Source organism: Ixodes scapularis, unplaced genomic scaffold (assembly GCF_016920785.2).
Source record: "Ixodes scapularis isolate PalLabHiFi unplaced genomic scaffold, ASM1692078v2 PGA_scaffold10__122_contigs__length_95168666, whole genome shotgun sequence".
NCBI classification, from domain to species: domain Eukaryota; kingdom Metazoa; phylum Arthropoda; class Arachnida; order Ixodida; family Ixodidae; genus Ixodes; species Ixodes scapularis.
In genome coordinates, this window is record NW_024609836.1 from 17519117 (window position 1) to 17544407 (window position 25291).

General features: G+C 46.7%; 1 protein-coding gene across 3 annotated transcripts in view; it reads left to right on the forward strand.

The window, feature by feature from the left end:
- Positions 1-25291, forward strand: part of LOC8039870 (serine/threonine-protein kinase PAK 4) — an 84341-nt gene that overhangs the window by 24752 nt on the left and 34298 nt on the right. For all 3 annotated transcript variants that reach the window (XM_042287446.1, XM_029975941.4, XM_042287451.1), the window contains exons 2-5: positions 12426-12691; positions 14755-15081; positions 19415-19777; positions 22015-22335. In XM_042287446.1, coding sequence (XP_042143380.1) covers positions 12482-12691; positions 14755-15081; positions 19415-19777; positions 22015-22335 — 1221 coding nt within the window. In that variant the 5' untranslated portion in view covers positions 12426-12481. The remainder of the gene's footprint in view (positions 1-12425; positions 12692-14754; positions 15082-19414; positions 19778-22014; positions 22336-25291) is intronic.

Consider the following 25291-nt stretch of genomic DNA (forward strand, 5'->3'; position numbering starts at 1 on the left):
ATTTGTTTCTCCCTTCAGTTGACGTGCGAGAGGTTGGAAACGGAATTCGAAAAGTTCATTCCAGGGAGCCGTTATTGCTTGTGTTCTTTGTTCGCTCAAGAAAAAAAAAAAAGAAAGGGATTCGGGCACCTTATATATATATATATATATATGTATTTTTTTTTTTTTTTTTTTTTCCAGCCTTGGAGGACGATGGAATATCACGAAAACAATTAACCGTTTTTTTTCTTCATTCACAGGGCATATTGAACCAATTCAAACGACTTTTAATATTTCTTTGTTGTGTGTTGATAGCGGATTGTTTTGTCGAATGAAGGATCAACGAATTGCGGGAAAGAACCAGTCTTGCCAAATGGTCTCACCGAAAACCGCCAAACGGCTGGGAAGTATAGCCCAAATATAGCCAAAGCCGCAAAAAAAAAATATATATAGCCCAAAATAGCCAAGATAAAAACAATAATTTTTAAGCCTTATATTGACAATTTCTCACACTCGTACAATACACGTTACAATCTCTTTCAACCCTCAGATGCACCACCTTTTGTGTACATTCTGTTACTTGTGAATTTAAGAAAAAGAAAAGCTTCGAAGTCCGTACACAACTGCCCCTTCCTTCGTAGGTTTTCAGAAGTACAAAACACACAGACAGCTTTATTGTGAAGCCCGGGAGATAGGATCATACAGTTAAAGAAATTACAGAAGCAGAATAGTCAGAACAATGGGTGTTTCCACCGGGAACCCCAATATCTCAGGTCCTTACCAATATCGCACCCATCTCTTTTTCTTTGTGAAGCATATTAGTGTCACCCATTCATGTTCACGCTTTTTTTGATTGTGTTGTCGTTCTTGGGGTGGGCAACGACTGGAAGGTAGTCAAGTGTTTAGTGGTGAACCTGCGGACTTCTCATTTTTACGAACTTGGGTGCTATAAGGATTCTCACAATGGGCACCAAAGCAGCATTTGGAGAGTTCAGTCTACGTTCGGCCGGAGCCATATGCGTCCGGATTGAAGGCGCGCTACCGGGCCTGTGGTAATAGTGGAATCTGTTTGGTTAGCTCCACTGCGCTGTAGGGAGACCGCTTGGACTCTGCAAGCATTGCTTCACTGCACCTTGTGAAAACCCCGAAGTTTGTGGAGGTTTGAAGCCTTTCTCCTTCCTCTCTGTCCTCGCGACTAGCCAAAAAGATATATTTTTTTTTAACTGGTTAAAAAGTTTGAAAATTAACAAGCCGGACCTAAAAGTTGGGCGTCGAACCCAAGGTTCGACAAAAGTTCGCCGCATTCTTAGAAATAGCCCAAAATAGCCACATAGCCAACCACGAAATTTTGACGCCAACTAGAAAAAAATGTAGCAGCCCAATCTGGCAACACTGGGAAGAACTTTACAGCCTGATATGTTAGCATCCGGGTATCAATCGACAGGAGTGATGCGCATTTCATCATCTTTCAACTGGGGCAGTGTTTCGTCACTATGCGATTACACGTGTCGCCATATTTCTTCCTTTTTTTTTTTCTTTTTTACGCAGGCGGTTTATACGAGAAATGGGTTCGTTGAACTGAGGTTCCTGAAATGGCGTTTGCTAAAATGTCTCGGCTAAACAAATGACCCTCTGAAAAACAAAAAACAAAAAAACAAAACACGAAAGCATGCAGGAAAAACGGGTTATTTGACTCCAGGTGCTGGTTGTTTTCACTGAGGCGCGTATCTTGTTCTCCGACTACCTCCGCTAGCCTTGGGAAGGAAGGTGTGAAAACGCGCCTTGTTTGAACTTCTTTTGTTGACGCCTCGTTTTTCCTCTCGGAGTTCTTTCTATGCGGCGTGTTGGTATGTGAGCACGGCGCCAAGCCGGGTCACGTGGGAGGGAGTGCGTCGCCGGGCGACAGTGTTGGCCAGGTTTCGACAATGTCGCAGCCAGCTTCCGGAGCCCATTCGCGCAGTTACATTTTCTTGCGACGTCGTGCCTAAAGGGACACTGACAGGATAATTATTCTCGCCGGGGTTTTTAGTTGTACGTGGCATATGAGAGCCCAACTACTCAGAACAGAAGTTGCGCATCGAAATTCGATTTCTTTCCGCCCGAAAACCGCCGATCGACAACTGGCCTGCTTGAGTCGCGCTCACTCTCTTCTCCGTGGTCACGGGCCGTTTCCTATGGTTTAGACGCGACCACCTAATTTAATCGAAGTCGTGGGTCATCGAAGGCACACACACAATATTAAAAATAAATAAAAAATAAATATGATACCCATTTTTTGTGCTTTCTTGTATGTGCGCGTGTATGTGTGTGTGGGGGGGGGGCGAACATTAAACATGCATTACCAACGGTTGTATATGCAGATGATATAGTGTCAATGGCTGGGAACCTTACAGATCTGCAGGAATTAGTGAATATATGTGGTACCGAGGGAAAAAGGCTAGGTCTAGAATTTAGCAAGAATTAAGTGAGCAGCCACGATTTTTAATGATGTCGAGAAGCAAGAACTTAAAATACAAGATTTCATGGTTAAGAGAGTAGATAATAGGGAGTTTTCGTAGATCGTTCTTCTCCTCCGCTACGGTATCCGCGAAGAAAACGCCGCAGCTGCGCATGCACGCCGCCAGCCTTGTCTGCATAGTTCAAGGTCTTGTGGCGGATTACGGAGCGCTATCCGGGTGCTTAGCGGGCTGCGGAAACGGTCTACTACAAGTCCCTAGTAGGGAGTTTCCGTAGATCGTTTCCGCTGTCCCGCAACGGCTCTCCGCAACCCGCTACGATACCCAGAGCTCTACAGTCAAGGCCAAGGGCGCGCAGGCGCAGTAGCGTCTTCTTCGTTGCGGAGGGCTTAGCGGAGGGGGAAACCCGGTCTACAAAAACTCCCTAATTACAAGTATACCTAGGGGATGGATTCGAGACAGTGCGGATTATCTCGGTGAGCATGAAAAATGTGTAACTGGTCAGTACAACAGAAATGCAGCTGTAATGAACCAAGTCGGTTTGAAGTGTTGGGACCCTAGTTTTTAGGGATTGGTTGGTGCTCCTTTTATTTCTAAGTTATTACCCGACCAGACAGATATCTGATGAATTTTCAGCTTTTAGGCTGTAATGAACAATAGACGTAATATAAATAAGGGGAAGAGCATAAAGCATGAGGACCCTTATCCTTACCAGCGCGCTCTCCATTCCATGTAGAAGGATAGAGCTTTCTAGAATTATGAAGGCTTCAGGGAAATTTGGAAGGGAGTCATGGTGCTGAGTTTAACTTTTGGCAACGCAGTTTTGTGTATGAAATCTGATATCCAGGCAAGGTTACAAGTAAAGCTACGCGGCGTGGGTAGGTTGGCGTTGGGAACGCATGGTAAAATACTGAACTAAAGGATACAGGGTGATAATGGGATGGTCATCATTTGAGGTTAGAGAAGCTAGTAGTAAGATAGATTTTAGAGAGAGACTAAGAGACATGAAGGAGGAACAATGGGCACGGAGAGTTTTTAGCTATTTGTACGTGAAGGGCGTCGATACGAAGTGGAGAAAGCGAGGAAATTTTCGACAATAACGGGGGCGCAGATTGGGCAATGACAGAAAGTCGAAATTTTTTTTACAATAATGGGGACGCAGATTGCGCAATGACAGTTAAGAAGAGAGTTAAAGCAGCGGAGACGGAAATATGGGAAGCAGGGATGCAAGCTAAATCGGCTCTGGGAACTTGTAGTATAGAAGTAGTATATAAGATGGATATTGCTAAGGAAACTATCTACGAAAATTATGTGGGAAGCTCGTTGTTTGAGGCCAGGTCAAAGGTGTGGCGAACAGAGTGAATTATCAGGATACAGTGTGTGGAGGAAAAGAGATGGCTGAACACTTAACACTTTGCTGTAAAGGGCTGCACCCTGTACCGATAGAAAAGTGGACGTTGGGAAAGCGAACATCTGCTAAAACAAAGGAGTACGTCACTGCAAAGAAGACGTGGAAAGCTAAGAGGCACTTTGATCTTAGGTTTGTTCAATTTTTCTTAAATAAAGTTTGTTTAATTTTTCTTAAATAAAGACTAGCGCGCACAAGAAAAGGCGGGTTTCTCTTCTTCGTTCCGTAAGTGACACATTAATTCCCGCAGTTAATTAACCAAAGTCCAAAAATCGTACTGGTGGTTGAGTTCGATTTCACGCACATTTGATGACGAATACGGGCGGATCTGCTTTGCTGTTGCGATTCCAAAACCACGGTGTCTAAAAGAACTCAATTTTGCGTTTCCTTCTCTTTTTTACTACCGTTTTTCTTACTTGTTTGGGAAAGGATTTGTATCTTTTTTTTTTTTAATAGTTTTTCACGCGGTTGTTTGAGTTGTCAGCGCTTGACGAGCGACCTGACGAGTGCATTCATTTTCACGCGTTGTTAAATGTTTGTGCGTGCGGAGACTGGTATGTGCGGTGGTGCGCGCGAACTGCGTGCGTCCCGCAAGATTTGCGGGAAAAGAACGCAGGGCGGTCTCGTTCAAGTTCGCGCTTGAGCGAACCACATTTTTTCTTTCTTTTCTCTTTTTTTTTTTTTTATTATCTATTTTTTATTTTGCGGGAACTGGAGAGGAGGCGAGACACCCCTGTCTTGGAAAATAAATCACGCCGGCGATGCACACGCGTGAGTGCGCACCACGTGAATCTGTTGGGCGTGCGACACGTCGTCGTGCGTCGCCGCGGCTCCACGCCTCGTCGGTATGCGAGGGAGGCGGCCGTGCGTCGTAGTACGCACGCTGCCGCCCGTGCCTGTTTATCTTATCTCCGGTCCCGACTTGACAAGCCGGGTGGCCGTGCTGCTGCCGCTGCTGTGCCACGAGGAACGCGTCGGAGCCTAGACTCGAGAGCGTTTCCAGGCGATCGTTTGGGGTCACGTGGTCTGTGTCCTGTACATGACGTCATGGTTGGTGGACCCCCGTACCGCGCCAAGCGGCAAAGCACGCTGAATTTCACGCTGGCGATGCTGACGCGAGCTGGGTGGCGCTGCGTGGATACACTGTGTCGGGGGAAGCCCTTGTTTTGTTCATTGGCATTGGCTTAACTTCCTCGCCACTGGAATACACGCGCATGCGTACATGCAGACCCAATCTGAGCAGGAGGCAACGTTACGGGCGGGTAGCGTCCGCCATTAACTTGCAAACTCCCTCCTTGGTTGGAGTTGCACCCTCTATTCAATCTCGGCTCTCTGGAAAAGGCTCGACGCCCCGGCCGCAATCTTGGGGCCCGCGAGGAGCGCGCGTTTGTTTAATCGCGTCTCCATCGTTTATCCTCTATTTAGGGAACGGACGCTCGAATGCATCGCGGCCTCCTCGCCGATCCGAATTTCTGGTGTCCACGAAGTGTGGGGGTTTCTCGCGTGTCCGCGCGGATCTTGACTGGCTGGCTGGTGGTGTCCTTGTTCCAAGCTCTAGCGTTTCTTGCCCGATCTGTCTGCAGTGCACTGGGTCGAGAGGGTTCAAAGAAGATAAATGGCCTCGTGTGCTTGATGACTTTCTTCGGGTATGTTGTGGCGGGTGTTTCTTCTCTCGTTGCTCAGCTGTCCTCAGTGGTGTACCAGCTAGTTCTTGAGCAGAGGAGCAAACCAACCAAACAGCTGTTCCCCAACCCAATCAATTGGTTGTTTGTTTCTATGTTCTCCTTTTGAAATGGAAAGATAAGAAAGTTTTACTCTGTCCATAATAATGTGGAAATCAGATTGTTTTGGGGGAATCTATTTTCATAAGGGAGCTTGACATTACTCCGGCCGCAGGTTCATGACACTACAGCTCGGGCGCATCAGTGTTTTGACGTTTCTGTTTTTGGCCCGTCTCCATCAGGAAGGGGAATTGCACCTCTCGCGCTTTATAGTTGTAAACTGAAAAAAAAAAAAAAAATCTTATTTTCTGGTTTGTCAGTGACTTGTGATGCATTTCATATTTAAACACTATAGGCTTTTACTTCTCAAGAAGGGGGCACGACTGAATTTATTGATAAGTTCGATTAAGAACCATATATCCACATATTGGGACACTCTGCAAGGAAAGCAAAATTAACGTGCTAAATATGCACGATGATGTAACCTTGGGGGTAGTTCATTTCAGTGCCCCCAACCAGTGGCATAGCCAGGATTTTATTTAGGGAGGGGTTCACCGGCATTATTACACTCGCCCTCGCCTTGCGTTCGCGCCCCCCCCCCCCCCCCCCCAATGGCGAAGCAGGGTGAACTCGGCGGTATGGACGCTCACGCAGAAATTAGGGAGGCGCTGTTAAGGTAAAACTGCTAAAGCTGCATTGTCCTTTTTCAAAACGGAGCAGGCTCCATTTACAGGAATACGGGCGTAGCGGCTCACCGTTCTACTGTCCTCGTAGTTGCGGCCCACCACCTCTAAAAGATTTCTCACAGCACACAACTCCCCTTGCATTCTTGCATTACCAACGCGTGCCGGCCAGACAAAATACAAGAGGATAGCTATACTGTTATAAAAAGACTAAACAGCAAAAAAAAAAAAAAAAAACTTGAAAGTTTATGCACAGCCACTTGGCAGTATTCAGCCGCCATTAAAATGGCCGAGACAGCCGAAGTTGAAATTTAGATGCCGCGAGTAACAAGTCAGCAACATCACCGCTTTAACATTCCCGCTGGAAGCACGGAAGAGCATTATAAGCGTTCCGTGTTCCTTCCTTTCATGGATTACCTGATCATACAGTTTGATGGGAGATTTAAAAAGCACCGGCGTACGTTGCAATTACTTTCGTCGCTTCTGCCTGCCAAGATATTGGAAAGCGGGGCAGGTGTCGGCGCTGAAGAGTTTTTGAAGCTCTATTCAGGCCTGGTTTCCGTTCCTTAATTCCAATGTGAGCTGCTCAAATGGGCTGCCAAATGCAAGAGGGAGACACGTGAAACGCCCGTCAGTGTGCGCTGCAGGCTGTCGCTCTCTGTTCGGACGCCCTATTCCCAAACGTCCATCGTCTCTTCTAGATCCCGGCAACTCTGCCTGTAACAAAAGCGGAAACTGAGATCTCTTTCGCTTCACTGCGACAGTTGAAAACATACCTGAGAGCCTCCACCTCGAATGAGCAACTGCTCGGTCTAGCACTTTTGAATGCTCACCGCGACATTAAAGTTTAAGCAGAGGACGGCCTGGATATTCTTTGCCGTGAACCTAGGCGGCTGCATCTTAATGTGCAGCCGCTTGGCATTTAAGAGAGCCTGTAAATTGCTTTCTGAAATAACTAGTCACAGTTACTTTTTTTATTCGTGGTAATTTACGGCGTGCCAAAGAATGCTACTACTTCAAGGTGCTCAAGTCAGCAGAGGTGTGTAGGGACGTCAGGTGGAAGGAGTTAAACTTTCTTTTAAATCAAAACTGTTCATCTATTTCAGTTAACGAAATAGTGCGTAACGGTGTTGAACTAACCAGATGTTCTTTGGCAAATGCTTTTATCAAGCATTTTGTTAATATCCAAAGACGATTGATACTGTAAATTCTTGTGTTCTTGATGATGATAGAAACAGCAGCTCGATTTTTTTAGATCCGGTTGTAGAACCTGAGGTCATTCATATGATTTTACAACTCAAGAATAGTGGAGCTTGTGACGTGGATGATTTACAAATAAGCCCTGTTAAGTATGTTGTTCATATCTTAGCGTCAGTGCTAACGCATATACTTAATCTTTCTTTGGTGACTGGTGTTTTTCCTAAACGAATGCAGATAGCCGAAGTGTCAGTACTACACAAAAAGGGAAGTGTAAATGATATGTGTAATTAAAGACGGATTTCAATATTGCCAGTATTTTCTAAAGCACTTGAAAAGGTACCTCATACAGGTCTAACCAATTTTTCAACTATGCATAACTTGATAACTGGTTCACAGTTTGGTTTTATAAATCATAAATGTACCGAGGCTGCCCTTCTCGTGCAGAAAGAATTCATCTTGCAAAATTTTTAAGAAAAATAAATTGTTCTTGGAGCATTCATAGACTTCACAAAAGCTTTTGGTAGCCTCAATCATGCAATTTTATTAGCAAAATTTGATACATCTGGGATTCGGGGGCATGCTTTGCAGTTAGTGAAGTCTTACCTAAAGCATAGAATCCTATGAGTTTATATTGATGGATATTCGTCAAGTTCGAAGCGTATTCTTGCTGGTGTTCCACAGGGATGTATACGAGGTCCTTCTCTTTTCAATATTTACGTTATTAAAATTGTGAAAATTAACTCTGATGCAACATTTATGAGCTATGCCCACGACACAAGTTTTTTTTTTTTTTTTAGCTGAAATGTCAATGTGCTGTTGTACATGGAAAATTAGGTGTTATCTGCATTAGCAATTTAGTGTCGTATTAATTAACAACAAATCAGCGTCGAAAAAACAAAAGCAGTGTTTTTTCGTTCAAAACATAAGCTAGTCACGATTACAAAATATATCGTTTTGAACTCCTCCAAAATATAGATTGTAAAAGGTGCAGAGAACAAAAATATTTCAAAAATATTTCACGCACTCGCGGTGTGCACGAGGAGGGATACAACTCACGTGACTTCTGCCGATGCCTCACTTCTGACCGCCTTGACACCTTGCGGTACACTGTTACATCACAGTGCACTGACGGGAACTTTGAATTCGGCCTCCTATTTCTATTATTATAAAAAAAAACTCCACAACTCTTTAGTGAAACAATTTTTTTGTAACGTCCTGACATGCCATCTTAACGCCTAGCGTGAAAAATTTTTTTTTTTTTTTGCGTGTTAGAGGCTTTTTAAAAGTGTAATTTTTACCGAGAATATGTCATGGTATAGTCATGTCAACTACCTTATTTCTAAGCTGTCACAAGTAGTAGGTGTGATAAACCGCCACCGGTACATGTTACCAGCAAATGTGAAATTATGAATATACAATTCGTTATCTTACTCCCACATAAACTATTGTAATTTAGTCTTGGGTACAACAACGTCAACGAATCTAAAAAAAAAAACAGTTGCTGCAAAAAAGACAAAAAAAGCGTTAAGGGCTATAGAAGACGTTCCATTTGATTTTCACACAGCTAGTTTATTTAAGAGGTTTCCCGTTATTCGTATACATGCTCTATTTAGCTATAGACTTGTCACTAGTCTAAAACTAGAACAAATTAGGGGTACAAACTTTTTGATAAACTTTGGAGAGCTGTCTGAAACTATTCACGCCTGTTCTACCCGTCGCGCGGAATGTTGAGAGGTGGTCACTGCATAAGCGAACAATGGCGCACAAATTGTTAATCATACTATCCCAAAAATACTAAACCTACTTTAAGATAAAAGATTGGAATTCAGTACATTGTCTATTAAAGAAATTCGACTACTTTTCTCTACAAATGAATCTGAATATGAACTAAACTTTTGGGGTCTCAGAACTTGTCTGCAAATAACACTTTCCTGTTATGGCAGATTATAAAATATATTATGTCCGAACGCTTTGTTAAATTGTGGGTAATCAAGATTTGTGAATGTACTTTTTTTTTCTTCGACTTGTCAAGCTGTGCCATGCAACTTTTTTCCTTGATCGCCACCATCAACGTACGATGGAAATAAACTCTATATTATTAATTTTAGTCGAAGGCACGTAATTCTGATCAGTACTCAAGGTGTGCGTGAGCACAGCGCCACCCGTTGGTTACAGTGCAGTTGTTTTTACAATTCATTTAATAATACTTACATCACTGGCATTGTTTTATATTATCACCATGCGTTTGTTTTATTATGTTCGCTTTGGTTTGATTGAACTGTGTATTTTAGTAAGGATAGTTTGTTATACTTGGCCCTAAAATTGCCATCCTTCACCCCACAAGTGTTTCGAAATATCCATTCTCTATATATCTGAGATCAAGTTCCACATTCCATCAAATAAACACAAATGGAGGAATATTGCCTATTTTATTCATTTTAGCATTTTCTACCCCACAAACACTTTTCCCGAAAGCATACAAGTTTGAGACAGTCCGTGCTTCCCCTTTGCTTCATGACCTGTGCGAAACCGACTGCGTGTGCAGTGGAGCGAGCGGGCCCACCAGGGGTGGGGGGTAGGTTTGGCATTTTGGGGGGGATTTCGACCCCCCAAACCCCCCCCTCTGCCTACGCCACTGCCCCCGACTTACTGTGGCACGCAAACCAGAAGTAAAACGGTTACTGTCACGATTAGGAACGAGGAAGAATGCGAGCCAGCTATTGCAAATGGTATTGGCTGCTTTACCACCCTTTGGTCGCGTCCCGGTGGCGGACCAAGTCAGGAAGTCGGTTTGCTGCGGCGGGGTTCAGACGCCCGCCATCCCATCGATCCCCAGGAGCGGGGACTCAAACCGAAAATTATAATGGACTGGTTATGGTTACCGTTGTATATATGAAATCGGTTTGTACTGGTTCTTTACAGTTACGGTTTCTAGAGATGGAGATCTTTTACGATTCCCGGTGGCACTGGAAGGCTGCCTTTTCGCCGGACAAGTCTCCGCCGGTCGTGAAAGAGTTCCTTTTTTTTTGGAAAAAAATGAAAAGAAACATACTCGTGTTTTGTGTGACCATAGCTTATTTTTGGAGGCTCGACCTACACTCCCTTTTACCTTACGTCCGACCGCAGTGGATGTTACGGACCATTTCGGCCAATCCTGCTTTTTGAATGGAGCACGTGATAGTCTCTCCGCCCGTCACTGCATCCCCTTTCCATGGTTACGTAACATTCGCACGGCCTTGGATTGGAGCCATAAAAATCTCTTTCTGTGATCATTAGTGACAAGAAACCTCTCCACTTTTTTATGACCGAGGCTACATCCACGCGCGGGGACGTAGCCAAGTCGGGAGGAGATAAGGCTCCATCCACGCAAAAGGTCACGTGACTATAAGGACATTATTTGTTTTTATGTACATATTATACTTTCTTATAAATAAATATAAGATATAAAAATAAAGAGGTTACATTTTATTGTTGTTTTTAAGGCTAATATATGTCACGTGACCTTACTGTTTTCTAAGACTAATAGGAAATATTATGCGTCATAAAAATAGTATCAATAGGTATCTTTATAGTTATGTCGTTCAGGAGTCACACAGATGTGTGGGCGGCGTGCATGCCATCTGTGCGTGTGAGTGCGGAAGTGCACGCACACGCACAGATGGGCTAAGGCCCCCGGAGCCTCTGCCCGGAACCTCAGCCCATGTGTACATTACTGCCGAGGAGAGACGGTGAGGCTGGTGAGGCTTCGTCGTGTGTGTGGTTGGCTTGGTTCGAGGTGTTTTAGTTTGAGCTTATGTGCATCGAAGGGGACAAACTGCGTTCTGCAGAACCCAGTTTGAGAGCCCCTGCCTTAGACCGTTATCTCACATGACCTGTGCATACTATTGGCTTGTAATATTACTTTATTATTTGTCCACTTTATTTTTTGTTACTTTTTTATATTAAGTATATTACAATGTATTATGGTTCATAAGTATATATATATGTCGTAGTCCAATTGCGTCCACCCTATAATTTGTGTAAGTTCACCCACACTATTTGTTCTTAAACTGCACCACCAACTAAAGTATGATTTTCAAACCTTAATAACTGGCTAGTAAAGTTCCGAACGCAGTGGGTAGTCTTATTAAGTATATGAGTAGCCCACTCTCAGAAGTGACACTTTATGGGTGCTGGCAATCTGTGTGATGGGGAGGCAAAATGAGTTTTCATAAAGGCATCTGTTCTTTTTACCAGCTAAGTCAGTGGAGTAAAGAAAGTTGTTACTTTCCCTTTCACATAGTGATACTTGTGGCATGGTCCAGGGCAGCCTGTGTTGGCATCTTGGACAAAGATCCAAATTCAGCTTTTTTTCTCGGCTTCTCTTGATTGGACGCCAAAAGGCGGCCGCCGTTTCCATCCGGTTTGCCATCCGTTGGGGTGTGGTGCCCGGGACCTATCTCGGACCGACATGTATATACTACGTCCTCATTCGTGGTCCCCCAATTTTCGCCTCACGACCTCAAATTAGTGTCATGCTGTTGCAATTCTGGCACATCTGAGGTTGGTACGGCACACTCCCGTGCTCCTGCAGCTGCAGCCTGGCAGACACGAAGTCGGACGCCATGACGGCATTCTCTTTGGCATTCCCACATCCGACTACCAGAATCGCGACATCCGACGGCATCACATGACGGCTCTTGTGACTTAATTTGTCGCCATTTTGGAACCACTTTCAGTGCATCGTCAGTATAGGACGCTAAACAGACGAATTGAAAACACGTTCCATGCACCGTTTCAGGATGTCACGATGGTCATTACGTCGACGGTCGAAAGACCATGTCGTTCTAGCCTTACATATGTTGTGTCAAAAGCTTTATCCATAGCCAATGGAGATTCTTAGACGCAGCTCCCACGGTATGGGCTGCTACCTTACCGTGGTGCCGCGGCTCTCCCATAAAGACCACTGTCGCTGACGGGCGGTACGCTCTGCTTGCAGGCCCGTGGTTTGCCCCGGCAACGGAAGCGGCAGCAGCCGGTAGACGGTGCCCCAGGATGTTTGCCAAGAAGAAGAAGAAGCCCATCATCTCTGCGCCCAGCAACTTCGAGCACCGGGTGCACACGGGCTTCGACCGGCGGGAGGGCCGCTTTGTGGGCCTGCCCCCGCAATGGGCCAGCCTCATCGGCTCCGGCCAGGACCGGCCCAAGCCCATCGTGGACCCCTCCCACATCACTCCCACCGAGATCCTCGACATGAAACTGCACGTACGTACGCCCCATTCTTCCTCATTCTTTTGTTCTTTCTGGGATTGGGAGAGTTTCGGTTTCGAGTGCAAATGCCTCGTGAGGCGCAGGTTGTTATTGGAACCATTAAAGGGCTTCTGACTTCCCCAAGAAATCTTTAAGGTTTCGACGCGGAGCAGTAGCTTCTGCCATATGGTGTCGAGACATCTCCCAAAATTGTTTCTTTCCAGGTTCTCGATGTTTTTTGAGAAAAATCAACAAACTCTGTCCAAATTTAGAGGACCCCAGCTGCTAAAGTTACTGAAAGAGGTGTCTATTGCTGACTTTTATTTTGTACCTTAATATTTAAAAAGTGCAACGAGACACAAACAAGCAAGACAGAGACACAGCACTGTGTCTCTGTCTATCTTCCTTGCACGTGCTTCGTTGCACTTTTTAAATACTATGGATTACCAGCTGGCCCGACTTTTCACCCTTGTCCTTTCCCTACTTTCACGGCTTCATGTTTAGACCACCAGACACCGTAAATATCTGATTAGCTCGAGAAAGGTGACGAGATAATCTGCCGCTACAGCTTTCTGTTCTAGCCACCGGCGCTGGCAATTACGCTGAAGTTGCCAATAGGCATTGAAAGTAGTTTAATCGAGTTATTGTCGAAGATATCTTTAGGTGTACCATAATTTGAACTGCAGAGCTGGTTATACGTGTTGTTTTTTCTTGTATTAAAGGGATACTACAACGAAATTTCGGCGCTCATTTTTTGGTCTAAATGTGTTCAAAGGAGCAGCATCACATCGGACATACCAATATCTTGTTAAAAAAGTCACGAAAAGGAATTTTAAAACATATAGAACGATCAACAAAGAGCACCTGGTAGATGTCGCTAACGCCTCTCTTGTAATGCCCGTCTAGAAACCTTGACAGCTAGTGACGGTGACTGTCTCGCCTCCGGCCACGACGAGAGAAGAGAGAAGGAGGAACTCCCCTCTTTCCGAGAATGCCTTTTGTATGTTGCAGAAGTCGCTATTGTCCCCCTACAAGATTATAGAAGATTACCCCTCACTCAAAATTCGTACAGAAGCAGCCGCTTCAGTGGCTGGAACGACTAGGCCATCCCCTCGACGTCAGCCTCGCCGTAGCTTTGCTCGTCCCGAGACGACCTACGTCACGATTGCGTTGGATGTCACGTGGTCTCCGCTGGGCCTTCTCTGAGCGCTTGCCGGAGGGGGCCGTTTATAACGAAAAATACAGCCACCAGGCTCGAAATACAAACGAGCGATAGTTATTTACGGATATTGTGGATCATATTGAACCTATTTTTGAACGTGACGGGAATATTTCAAATTTCGTTGAAGTATCCCTTTAACATTACAGCAGACAACAGGGGCCTGATACACTGGCAGCACCACTGTTAAAAAATATTTAAATGCATCTCAATCGTACAGATAGAGTCGGGAGACACGAAATATGCTGCGTGTATTGAGCAGCACTGAGCATTATTTATGAGCTTCTCCAAGCTTGTGAGCCCGCTAAATTTGGCGGCCATGTTACAGTTTTTGTCGACTTTTCCGTAACTTTCTGCTCTTCTCGTTGCACGTATTCGGACGCATTTCGTTGTAGACCTTCTACGGTAAGTTCTACGATCAAAGTGAGGCAGTGTTGTGCAATACATCGTATCACGAATGCCGATATTCCGGGCTAACAAAGACGGTGTTTTAAAATTTACTCAATCTTACTCTACATGGTTTCGCACTTTGGCATTCAAAAGCCTACTCACGTCCAATGAGTCCGCGTTATCGCATAATATTACTTGCTCACACAGCAGCATTTGCTTACGTTGCGTCGTTACGGGAGCTCACTTGCGATTACGTCGAGTCACCGGGACATGCGTGCTTCAAGAGTGGGAACTAATTCAAGCAGTAGCTGCTCACGCAACATACTAAGTATAGGGACGTGCCAGTGACTTGTAACGTAACGCGCAAAAACGTAAGCGAACACTCCCGCACAAACATAATATTGGTCGTCCAAAGCGGACAGCCGGCTCTTCGGCTTTCTTCATCCGTAGCTCGTCTCTTCTCCTGCAGACGATAGTGCGCGGGGGGCCAAGCGGGGGCACGAGCCCAAGCCCCGTGGGCAGGGGCCCCTCGAGGGGACCGGGGGGCCCCGTGTCGGTGACCCGGTCCAACTCTCTGCGCAAGGAGAGCCCGCCCCCGATGCAGCGGGACCTCAGCCGCCTGCCGCCCCCTGTGCCGGAGCACGAGGCCCTGGGGGGTGGCGTGTCACCCGGAGGGTCTCCGGGTAGGCAACCCCCGCACCGGCCCCTGCCCCCCCACCAGGGCTACCCCCAGCACCCGGCCCACGGCACAACAACTGCGCCGCCCCACAACGGCAGCTACTACCCGGGCCACCAGGTGGGGCTTCCGCGGACGCAGCTCACTCGAACGCGTCTTCCATTGGTGTGTTTACCGCGTCTGAAAAGATTGTAGAGCTTACTGATCTCTATTATAGGGGCTGGATGGCGCATAGCCGCTCTTCGAGCAGGGCGCAAATGAAGCCACCGGAAGTTTGATGCTTGTCCCGGAAGTCGGGCGTCTGCTGGGCTTCCTAGTGCATTCAGTCAATGTTTTGGTCCGTACTTTCCGGTGTCTTTGAGTGGGTTTTAATAACCATGCTCTGAATTAAATGTTGAAAATTAGGCATTTGAACTTGGGACATATGCACACTTGATCAACTAGAATCTCAAAATGTTTACAATGAATGGCTTCCCATGATACTTCTCGGGTCTGCATGCGCTCTTACTACACAACAAGCAGGCTCTCTTGAGGTGAGAAGCGAAAATCCAGCGCCGTCGACGCTTTTCGAACCATCACTCGGAAAGGTTACAAAGCCTGCCGAGCGCTCACTTCCGGGACAAGCCGCTTACTTCCGGTGGCTTCATACCTGTTTGCTCAATGCGCCATCCAGCCCCCTCTAGTGGATATCAGTAGTAGAGCCCATCCACTTCAAGTGAAGATGGAGGACTAGCGAAGCTGTTATCTTTACAACAACTATACGACATCAATACGATTTCCATATGATTACAATGAAGACACGTACACGACTTCATTGTTTAATTGTCTTTATTTAATTCTAGTGACTAAAGTGATCATTGCCTAATGGTCACTAATGGGCAAGTTCTAAACCCAATTTTTTGAGGCACACCTCGAGGACAGTTTGTTCTGATTGAGCCCAAGTCTCTTTATCAGCATCGCGGAAGCGAAAGAAAAGGAGGTTAGATCAGCGCGTTCTGCCCTCAGCCTCGTCATAGCGCAATCTTAGCTGAGATAAGTTGGTGACCGTATATGATAACAAGGGATCAGGACCATCTAATCTAATAATGCCAAGGAAGGCTGACTCACATGGGTTGCCCCTTCTTTTTATTTATACTTGCCACGACCGATTGGAACGAAGGAGCGCCATTTAAATGGGAGTTTTTTTGTTAATATCCATGAATGCATTATTATCCAGGTTCTAGCACATAACAGCTTCGCTGTAAAAAGTGGTTCCTCGGTATCCGCCCGACGGCGCTCACAGGACAGTGTCGGCAGTTGGTGACAGTTTCCAAAAGCGCAATTGTAGATATTTGTGAATCGCACCAAACATTGCCGCTCCACTCTTTGCCTCTTCAAAATTATTGCAGCGCGTGTGTCGAGGCGTTTATTATCAATGACGAGCCGATCGCTTGGGGGCTGGCCTTGACTCCAAGAGGCCGGTATTCGTACCAATCGAGCATTAAATGATTCTCCCCTTTGTCATTGATAACCTCTGCTGGCACAGCCATACCTAATGCGGAAGAACTCGACAGACCTTGTAAATTCTGTCTTCATACATAGAAAATGAAGGACGATGATTCATCAATTTGGGTTGTCGTGAAATTCATTATTTCAGAAATAAGTGGCGCCACGTGGCTGAAAACGTGGTTCGAGGATTCCGAGGATAAAACAATGCACGGATTAGGAAAGGGGGGTGAGAAGTGTCTTGGAACAAACTTGCGGGGCAAAAAGATAAGCCACAGTAGGAACAATAGAGACTTCAGGGGAGCCCCATGTAGGTCGGCGCGGCTCAATAGAATAAGCAAGATCTTGCTTCCTCGGTCATAGGAACTCCCACACATTGCTTGAGCATGTGCTCACACATTTTCATACCAGAATCTCCTGAACTGGTGATTTCCTAAAATGGTCCACTGCTAGCCAAAAATAGCGTTCTGAAACTACTTTAATTTGGATTCCAACGAGTTTCTAAACTCCTTAGTGCTTATTCCCGATTGAATCTAAAATATTCCCCTGTTTTGTGGCCTCAGGGCTACTGTAAAGTCCCGCATGAACACCTTTCCCCGAGAGATTGCCTATCTAGTTTTTCTGGCTACATAACATAAAAATTTCAAAACCTCGCTCACCCTAATTCTTGTCGGACATCAAGCGATATCTGACAGGAATAACATCAACCGCTTGATCTTCGGTACCGGTATTTGTGATAAGCTAGTTCTCATCGAGTTCCCGCATTTTTGTCCGTGATTTGCACACGCAATGTTGGTTCTCATGGCACACAGATTTGGAGCAGGTTTTTGCATGTTTATCGCACCGTGAAACGCGGATCTGCAGCGTCCGCAATCTGTTGTGTCAGTTTCCGTGGTGTGCCGTCCCGTGACATTGGACTATTTCACAGATTAAAAAATAATGAAGCTTGTGGAGACCACGGAGGAAGAAAAAGTCCGGATCCGGTATCTTGGCTCTTGTTATCCGGGAAGGTAAATGCTTGTTTGGAACATATGGTAGATCCCATCAAGGCGCCCAACCAATATGAAGATAAAGGGTGAAAAAAATGAGGTGGGCTACCTCCTGTTTTTCACCATTTATCTCTTCATACAGTATAGACCACTTACAACGTAACCGCTTATAGTGCAGGACCGGGTATAACGCGGCTTTTTTAAACCACCGGTTCGCCTCCCATAGAACTCCATGTAATTGCATACCGCTTAAAATGCACGCACGCGAAGGGAAATACCGGTTATAGTGCGGTTTTGTGTAACAGCCCGCCGCAGCGAGCACGCTTCCCTGTACGACACTAGATAACGGCGCGAGCCGCAAGCGGCACTCGCGGGGCAAGGAGGTTGCTCGAAGAAGCGGGGAGAAGCGAAGAGAGAGGCTTCAGTTGCCATAGCGACGGAGGGACGCACGCACGTGTCGTTCACGTGCGTGCGTTTCTCTGCTGCGTTGGAAAGGTTGGAAACAACCGCAACGACAGACCAATCGCAGGTCGAGAATAAGTGTTCGCGCGCATTGCATGCTGGTCGCGGGCCGGCTGCTTCTATCCACAAACATGGCGTCGGTTGTGATCATCGACGTAGACGGCGTTACAGTGGGCTGTAACGGCGTGGGGGAAGCTCATCGTTCCGCGTAAAAGCGCTATGCTTGACCGTGAATTTTTGTTGTGTGTCGCTATGATAACCCGGCACATACTAGAAGGGAAGATCCACCTATTCGTGCGGCGATGTCATGGCGGCACTCTCAAGACGACAGAAACGCCCGTGTCGTCGTGTTTGTTTACTTCGATTACAGTGGTGCTTTCTAAGCATTTGTGTTTTCGAACATCGCCCGGATTTCTTATTTGGAGCATTTCATGCCTGTGCTCAAGTTGAAGGTATTACTGGCACGTACCGTATAAAGGATGCGAATTTTCACGCGTTTTCATCGGAGAAAAGTGATTAGGGTTAGCAATCCTGAACGCTCGCAACGTCCATCCGCAACCCGCGACGCCGGTAAAAGGCTGCACCAGGCAAAAGCCGCTCATTTCTTTCAAAATGTGTGACAGACTTGAGAGAGAAGTGTACTTGTCTGGTAAAATAAAGACTTCCTCAAACTAAACTTTATTTTTCATCTAACATAAAATAAATTTCTTTACAAAGGTAAGTTGTCTCATGGCATGTATCTTGGCCTGAAAAATTGATGATTTGGTTATAACGCGGTACCGCTTATAGTGCGGATTTTCGCGACTCCCGCGACATACGTTATGTGCGGTCTACATTGTATTGGGTGGGCGTCCTTATGGGATTTACGGTATGTTCCAAACACACATGTACCCCTGCGGATAACACGAGCCAAAACACACTATCCAGCCTTTTCCTTCGTTTGTGGTCTCCACAAGCTTCATTCTTTCATAATTTGTGAAATAGTCAAAAGTATGAAAGCTCTCTCAGAAAATGGCAGATATGCCAAAGATGCACGAAGGACCGTTTCACCTTGTATTGTCCGTGATAGTGTGTTACTGTTTGCAAGGTCCCCCTGCACCGCTTTATTGCATCGAGACTAGACTCGGAGAAATTCCCTTTTCACGTGAATATGGGTTCCCCAAGATAGAAAAGGTTGAGATCCCCGATTCTTTAGGGTGTCCAACCGCTACTTGGGCGTACAAAATTTTTTGTAAATGAAACGAGTGCCAGGAAACATTTCACAAAGGTGCCTTTAGGTGGTGCATTAATCATGCTCAAATTTTACGAGCCTAGGTTTCAGAAAGAAAAAAAAAGTAAAATAAATCTCGTTTTTACCGTTTTCATTTTGTGCGTAGGGTGAACTGAGATAAAATTTGTGAGACCTAAAGACACTTGTGTGAAAAGTTTAAATTGATACGTTTATACAAACCTGCTTACGGCCACATAGACGACCCAGAGCATCTCAGAGGTCAGACGTTTTGCCCCCCGCCTGGCAGGATCCGCAGGGCCGCTACGTGAGCAGAGAGCAGCTGGGCATCGGGCAGCCACACCAGGCCCCGCACCAGGCCCCACACCAGGCCCCACACCAGGCCCCACACCAGGCCCCACACCGGCAGAGCTGGGACTCCGCACAGGACCGCTACGAGCCGGAATGGGACCCCTCCGGCTATCCCCCTGCCAAAGGCCACCCCGTCGGGCCCCCCCAGCAGCACCCAGCTCAGCACCCCTTCCAGCACCCTACCCAGCACCCCGTTCAGCACCCCGTCCAGCATCCGGCAGGACAGCAACCCCACATTCCAAATGGGAATTCAATCAACGGTAGCCAGCCTTCACCAATGCCTCAGTACGGCGTGCACGAGGTAGGTGCTTCTCGCCGGCCTTGTCGGGGCTTCTTGCCGGAAGGGGCACATTGGCTTGGGACAGCTGCTTCCATATGCAGAGGGTTGACCCGTCCAGGGATCCCTGTGGGAGTTGGATGGAACCGGCAATCGTCAACAGCCAGGAAAGCATATAAAGTGGGAACAAAGGGGGAACCAGGTTCTGCTGTATTTTGACCACATATGGCCCCCAAGAGGTAGCTTACTCACAATCGCAACATTTTGCCACTACAAAGAATTTGAAAGAGCAGCATCTCTGGCAGATTTAAGATAAATCAAGTTCCGTGAATATGGTGTCATTTACAGTAACCCAGACTAAAATGGTGCAGCTGGCTATAGGGCTGCAAGAATGGTCGACAAGATTATTGCAGTTGAATCTCATTAATTCAAACTCTTAATTCAAACTTGCAGATAACTCAAACTAACGTGCAGGTCCCATCCTATGCATCTCTATGCGAGGAAACTCCCAATAATTCAAACTTTGCTTTATTCAAAAAAATTTTTGATCCCCCTCGAGTTTGAATTAACGAGATTCGGTTGTAATATTTAGGTGGGGAGAGCGAAGACCTGGCAACTGTTTCCATTTGCAACTTTGATTTCTTCTCTGCCATTGCCGCTATGTTCTAGAACAGTGATTCTCAAATGGGTTCCGCCGAACCTACTGGGGTCTGCAAAGCCATCTTTAACGTCCACAAAGCCCTCTTTCCTTTAAAAAAAAAACATCTTTTTTTGTTGACCCTGATTAGGTGGCATAACCATTATAAAAGGTACAGCTGTTATCATCTATCCATGCATTCATCATTTTACTAGATGCATTTGTGATCTGTAACAATAAGGATGCCCTTTTTACACTGCTATTCCCCTTCCCCCACTGGCATGGGGTCCCTTAACACATTTGCAGGTCCCCAAGAGTTCCCCGACACATCAGTGGTAGACAACCACTGTCCTAGCATATATCTCCCGTCTCTATACTTGCATACTTGCCAAAATCTTTTAAAGGGGCACAGAATCGAAAGCATTAACTGTTCTATGAAGTGAGCCGACGTCATTAGCTGCGCCAAACGGCAGATAAATTTGTGGAGCCGCAATCTGAGGCATCCTAGCTTTGAAGCCGCGCAAAAAGCCATGCACAACTGCAATTAAATGAAGCCGAGGGAGGCCGCTGTGCATCACTTTCAATCAGCACCACCCCATGGCGCTGCGTGCCGGCTAAAGGAATTGGCTGGCGCGCTCGGGAGGCAGTATGGCCGCCCGAGCGCGCCAGCCGATTCCTGCAGCCGATTCTGTGCTGCCGATAGAGCGGCGGCACAGAACCATGCGCCGATGTCAGTGAGGCACAGCAACTTCACAAGGACGCGCGCAAGAACGACATTCATGCTTTTGCATTCACAGCTCATAAGAAGTTCTTAGTTGTACCTCAAGCCTTTTTTTTTTTTTGTTCCAACCAACAAATTCTGGCGAGTGCTTCAAAACCAGCCATCGAGGAAGTACGATGCATCTCGGGATATTTGCCCGTGACTTCACGCTAGCAATGTTGCAAGCTCATAAACGGCCAAGGGTATGGTAATTATGATTGTCGTCACTTGGTGGCGCCAGCTTTATTGTCAACTTGTTACAACCCCGCCAAGTGGGAATACCCAAGCTGGGGTGTGCAAAGGACTGACCTGATGCAGCGGGCTATGCCCACTTTGATACACACTCTGACTTTGTCCTTTTTTATGTGATGGTGGGCAAGCCTTGGATTTATTGTTTCTTCCCATAAACTGTTTGAACATGAACGCCGAATGCAAACACCGAATGTGAATGCACATGCCGAACACCAAACACCGGTGCCCCGCGATGGACATTTGCATTCGAACGGTTAGCGGACACTACCATGGTGGAGACAAAGCCAGCTAGCTTAGTTGAGCTCACTATCTCGGGGTCGTGGGTTCGATTCCCTCTGGGGCGCATTTGGAGTTTCGTTTCTTCTTCTCAATTTATTGCTCTTTTGTACGGATTGTCCTCCTAAGTATGAGTCGCACGTTTCGTAGTGGCTTCCCTGATGTTCCGTCACACTTTCCCCGGGGATCCCAGCCCCAAGACGCATCGTGCGTCAAAAAGCAAACAAGTGGGATTTGGCCGAAGTCTTTTGCGTGTGAGCGTGCAGCAATATCTCCCGGCTGCTCAAACGGCTTCTTGTGGTCTCGACTGCATGGTACTTGCGCGCTTCCCCGCAGCACCCGTCGGGCTACCCGCCCTTCCAGCCGCAGCAGCCCCGGCGGACGTCGCCGCAGGTGGCCTACTCCCCGTCGCCCCCCCGGTACGCTGGCACTCCCGAGGGCGGCCCGCCTCACGGCGGGGCCCCTCCCACCAAGGAGCCCCCCCTGGCACCTCCCAAGCCCAGGCCGCCAGCCACGGAACAGCACCACCACCACCACCACCACCACTATCCGCAGCAGCAGTTGCCACCCCAGCAGCCACCGCAGCAACAGCCGCCGCCCCAGCCGCAACACCATCCTCAGCAGCAGCCCCCGCAGATTACGGTGGACAATGGCAGGGTGAGTGGCACGCTGTCTTGCAAACGGGGCGATTGGTTTTGCAGGCTGCCTCACGTAAAGTTCAACCAGAAAGGAGGAAACTCCCTCAATTTCCTCATTCCAGAAAGGGAGACCCTCCTCCTTTCTGCGAGGAGTAGTAGACCTGCTCTCATGGGTAGAGGAGGAGAGAAGAATGCGAGAGGGTATGGAGGGATGGAAACTGGGGACCGGTTTTCTGCCCGGCAGAAGACGACTCTGTAGGTCAGCCTTTAAGGGTGGTTCACACCCCTCTGTCTGCTTAAGACCAAGCGCAAGATCTTACGGTGAGAGAACATGCCGGCACCATCTATGAGGTGGCCCTGGAGCTGCATTTCACTACAGCGAAAGTTTTGCGGTATTTTTGAGATGAAATGTACCAACTGTCTATGAGAAAGGGTTGTTTATAATGTTGCAGGGGTGGAAGCTCTGTACCAATTGCACCATTGTGCGCCAATCCACTTTCGCTACGCCATCCTTCTCCCAAGCGCAAATGCTGCACCAAAACTAACCAAAAAAAAATTGCAGTGGCTTAGCTTAGCTATGCCGGGATATACGTAGCGTGAGCTTATGCGCACAAAATGAGAGGCACTATCAAGCGGCTCCAGTGCAGCGTCAGACTTGGCTACTGCGCACCGGAGGCGCACGGCTGGGCACGCAGCGGCGCCAGTGCGTCTGCCGCAGCTATGACTCTGGAATAGACAGACCGGCGAGACGCGCGCGGCGGCGGCTGTGGCACGGCAGCTGTGTGCCGTGTGACATCTTTGGGAGCCAAGCGAAACTGCTCAACCTCGGCCACTGTAGCTCACGCTACAAAATGTAATGACACGCATCATAAATACCCAAAGGGTATTTATGAAGCGTGCCACTTTATGTCCGCAAGTGATGGTATATATTGCTTGGTTGGATGATGCAGTAAACTTAGTTTGAAGTCAGCGCCAGTCCGGTCGTATGTGTGCCTTTTTTTCGTCTCTGACCAGTTCGTGCTACTTTAATCATGTCTTACCCAAAAGGGCCTCACGTCGTTGATCTAAATTTTGAGCATTGTTTGGTCTTCGCCATTGCTTCCCTTCTGTTTCACTATTGCCGAAATGCAAGACTTGTCCTGTGAGAGTAGTTTTATTGAAATTGCGAGGAGAAGTAAAAACTGTCAAACCAACAATATATTTATTTTTTTTTGCCTAGAGAAAGTTGAGCGACAGGAAACAAGACTGTGCCCTCTTGTTCTGATCGAAAATTTCCAACATGTCCTTGGGGCGGCACCTTTCTAAAGGAACGCTGACACTCCCCAAAATTTATTTTTTAATTTTCGCCAGGCAATTTCTTAAGGTGCCAGAAGACTACCCAATCAATATTATGCTACAGCGTCACATATATTTTTAATGAAGTCAAAAAACGTAAGTGCTAGAAAACGAAACTGGATTGGGGAGGAAGAAGAAATATAGGGGAGGTGTGAGTTAGCGAAAATCATGTGGCTATGCAACTTTTTTTCGTTTTGTATCACCATATTTGCAGTTTTTTAGAAGCCACAAAAAATAGGTATCATATTTCTTTTCTATTTTTAATACTGTGTGTGTGCCGTGGATGACTCACAACTTTGATTTTGATTATAGTTGGTGGTTGTGTCTAAACCATAAAAAACGGCCCGTGACCACGAAAAAGAGAGTGAGCGCGACTCATACCAGCCAGAGATCGGCGGTTTTCAGGAGGAAAGAAAATAAATTTCGAGCCGGAAATTGTTTTCTGGGTAGTGTGGCTTTGATATGTCATGTACAAATAAAAACCTTGGCGAGCATAAATACCTTGTCATTGTCCCTTTAAATTGTGCAATGACATCAGCTCGTACCAACAGTTCAAAGCTAAGGGGGTCGAATAATCCCTGCTTTGGCTGATGGGCCGGATTAGGGAGCTGTTGCGGTGTCAAGGGCCAGAAAATAAAACGAGACAGTATAAACGAGGAAATAAGCCTAAATGAGTACCTAACACAAAAATACTTTCAGCCTTTCCACTCTGGTGAAGAAGGAAGAGCAGCGGAGCTGTAGCTTCTGTTCTCAGCAGGGGCTTTCCAGGCGATCGATCTGCTCTTCTTTCGCAAGGGAATCTGAAGCGCTCGACGCTGTCTAACTTTAGGCGATAGCGGCAGTTGCAGAACTATTTGCACTGCTGCACACATCGCTGCTCGTTCCGCTTCTGCTCTTCTTCCTCCGAAGAAAGGTTGCCGCATCTATGGAGCGACGGCGGCAACCAGTTGTCTGGTTGCCACTGTCACTCATAGATGGCAGTAGCTGTCCAGAGTTCGGTGTCATCATTTCTTTGTTGGTGGACACGATCCCGGGGAAGCTAGCCCTTAACAGCTTCACTGTAAAACTTAAACTACAGCAAATATTCTAAAAAATGCAAGGTCGTGCACATATTTACATCGGACATAAGACTTACGAGGATGCTAGATCTAATAGTATGCAGTAGTTATGACTAGAGCCCTGCATATCCGCGGATATCTGCAGTAAACTGGCGGATGCGGATAAAAATTAAACGGATTTTGGCGGATTGCAGATCAGATGTGGATGTCAGGATCCAGATCCGCGGATCCGGATCAAAATTTTTGTCCGGTGGCATTCAGTCCGTCGACTGATGTTTCATCTACTGATCATTTCGTCGACATGCGACGTTTGATCGAAAGGCTTCCCTTGTTCGTTTCATCGAAAAACCTGTGACGTTTCGTCGCGCACAACCCTGCTCTTTTCATAACAAACTTTTTGCGTCTCGCTTGATTACAGGGGGGGGAGGGGGACATGGTTTGGTTAAGCACGCCTTAGTGAATCGTGCACTAGCTTTTAGCGGCTTAGTGAAGAAATACATTGTCGACAAAACGTCGCAGGGCCATGTGCCCACAAAACGTACGGCGTCGACGAACCGTGTGTCCATGAAATGTATGAACGCG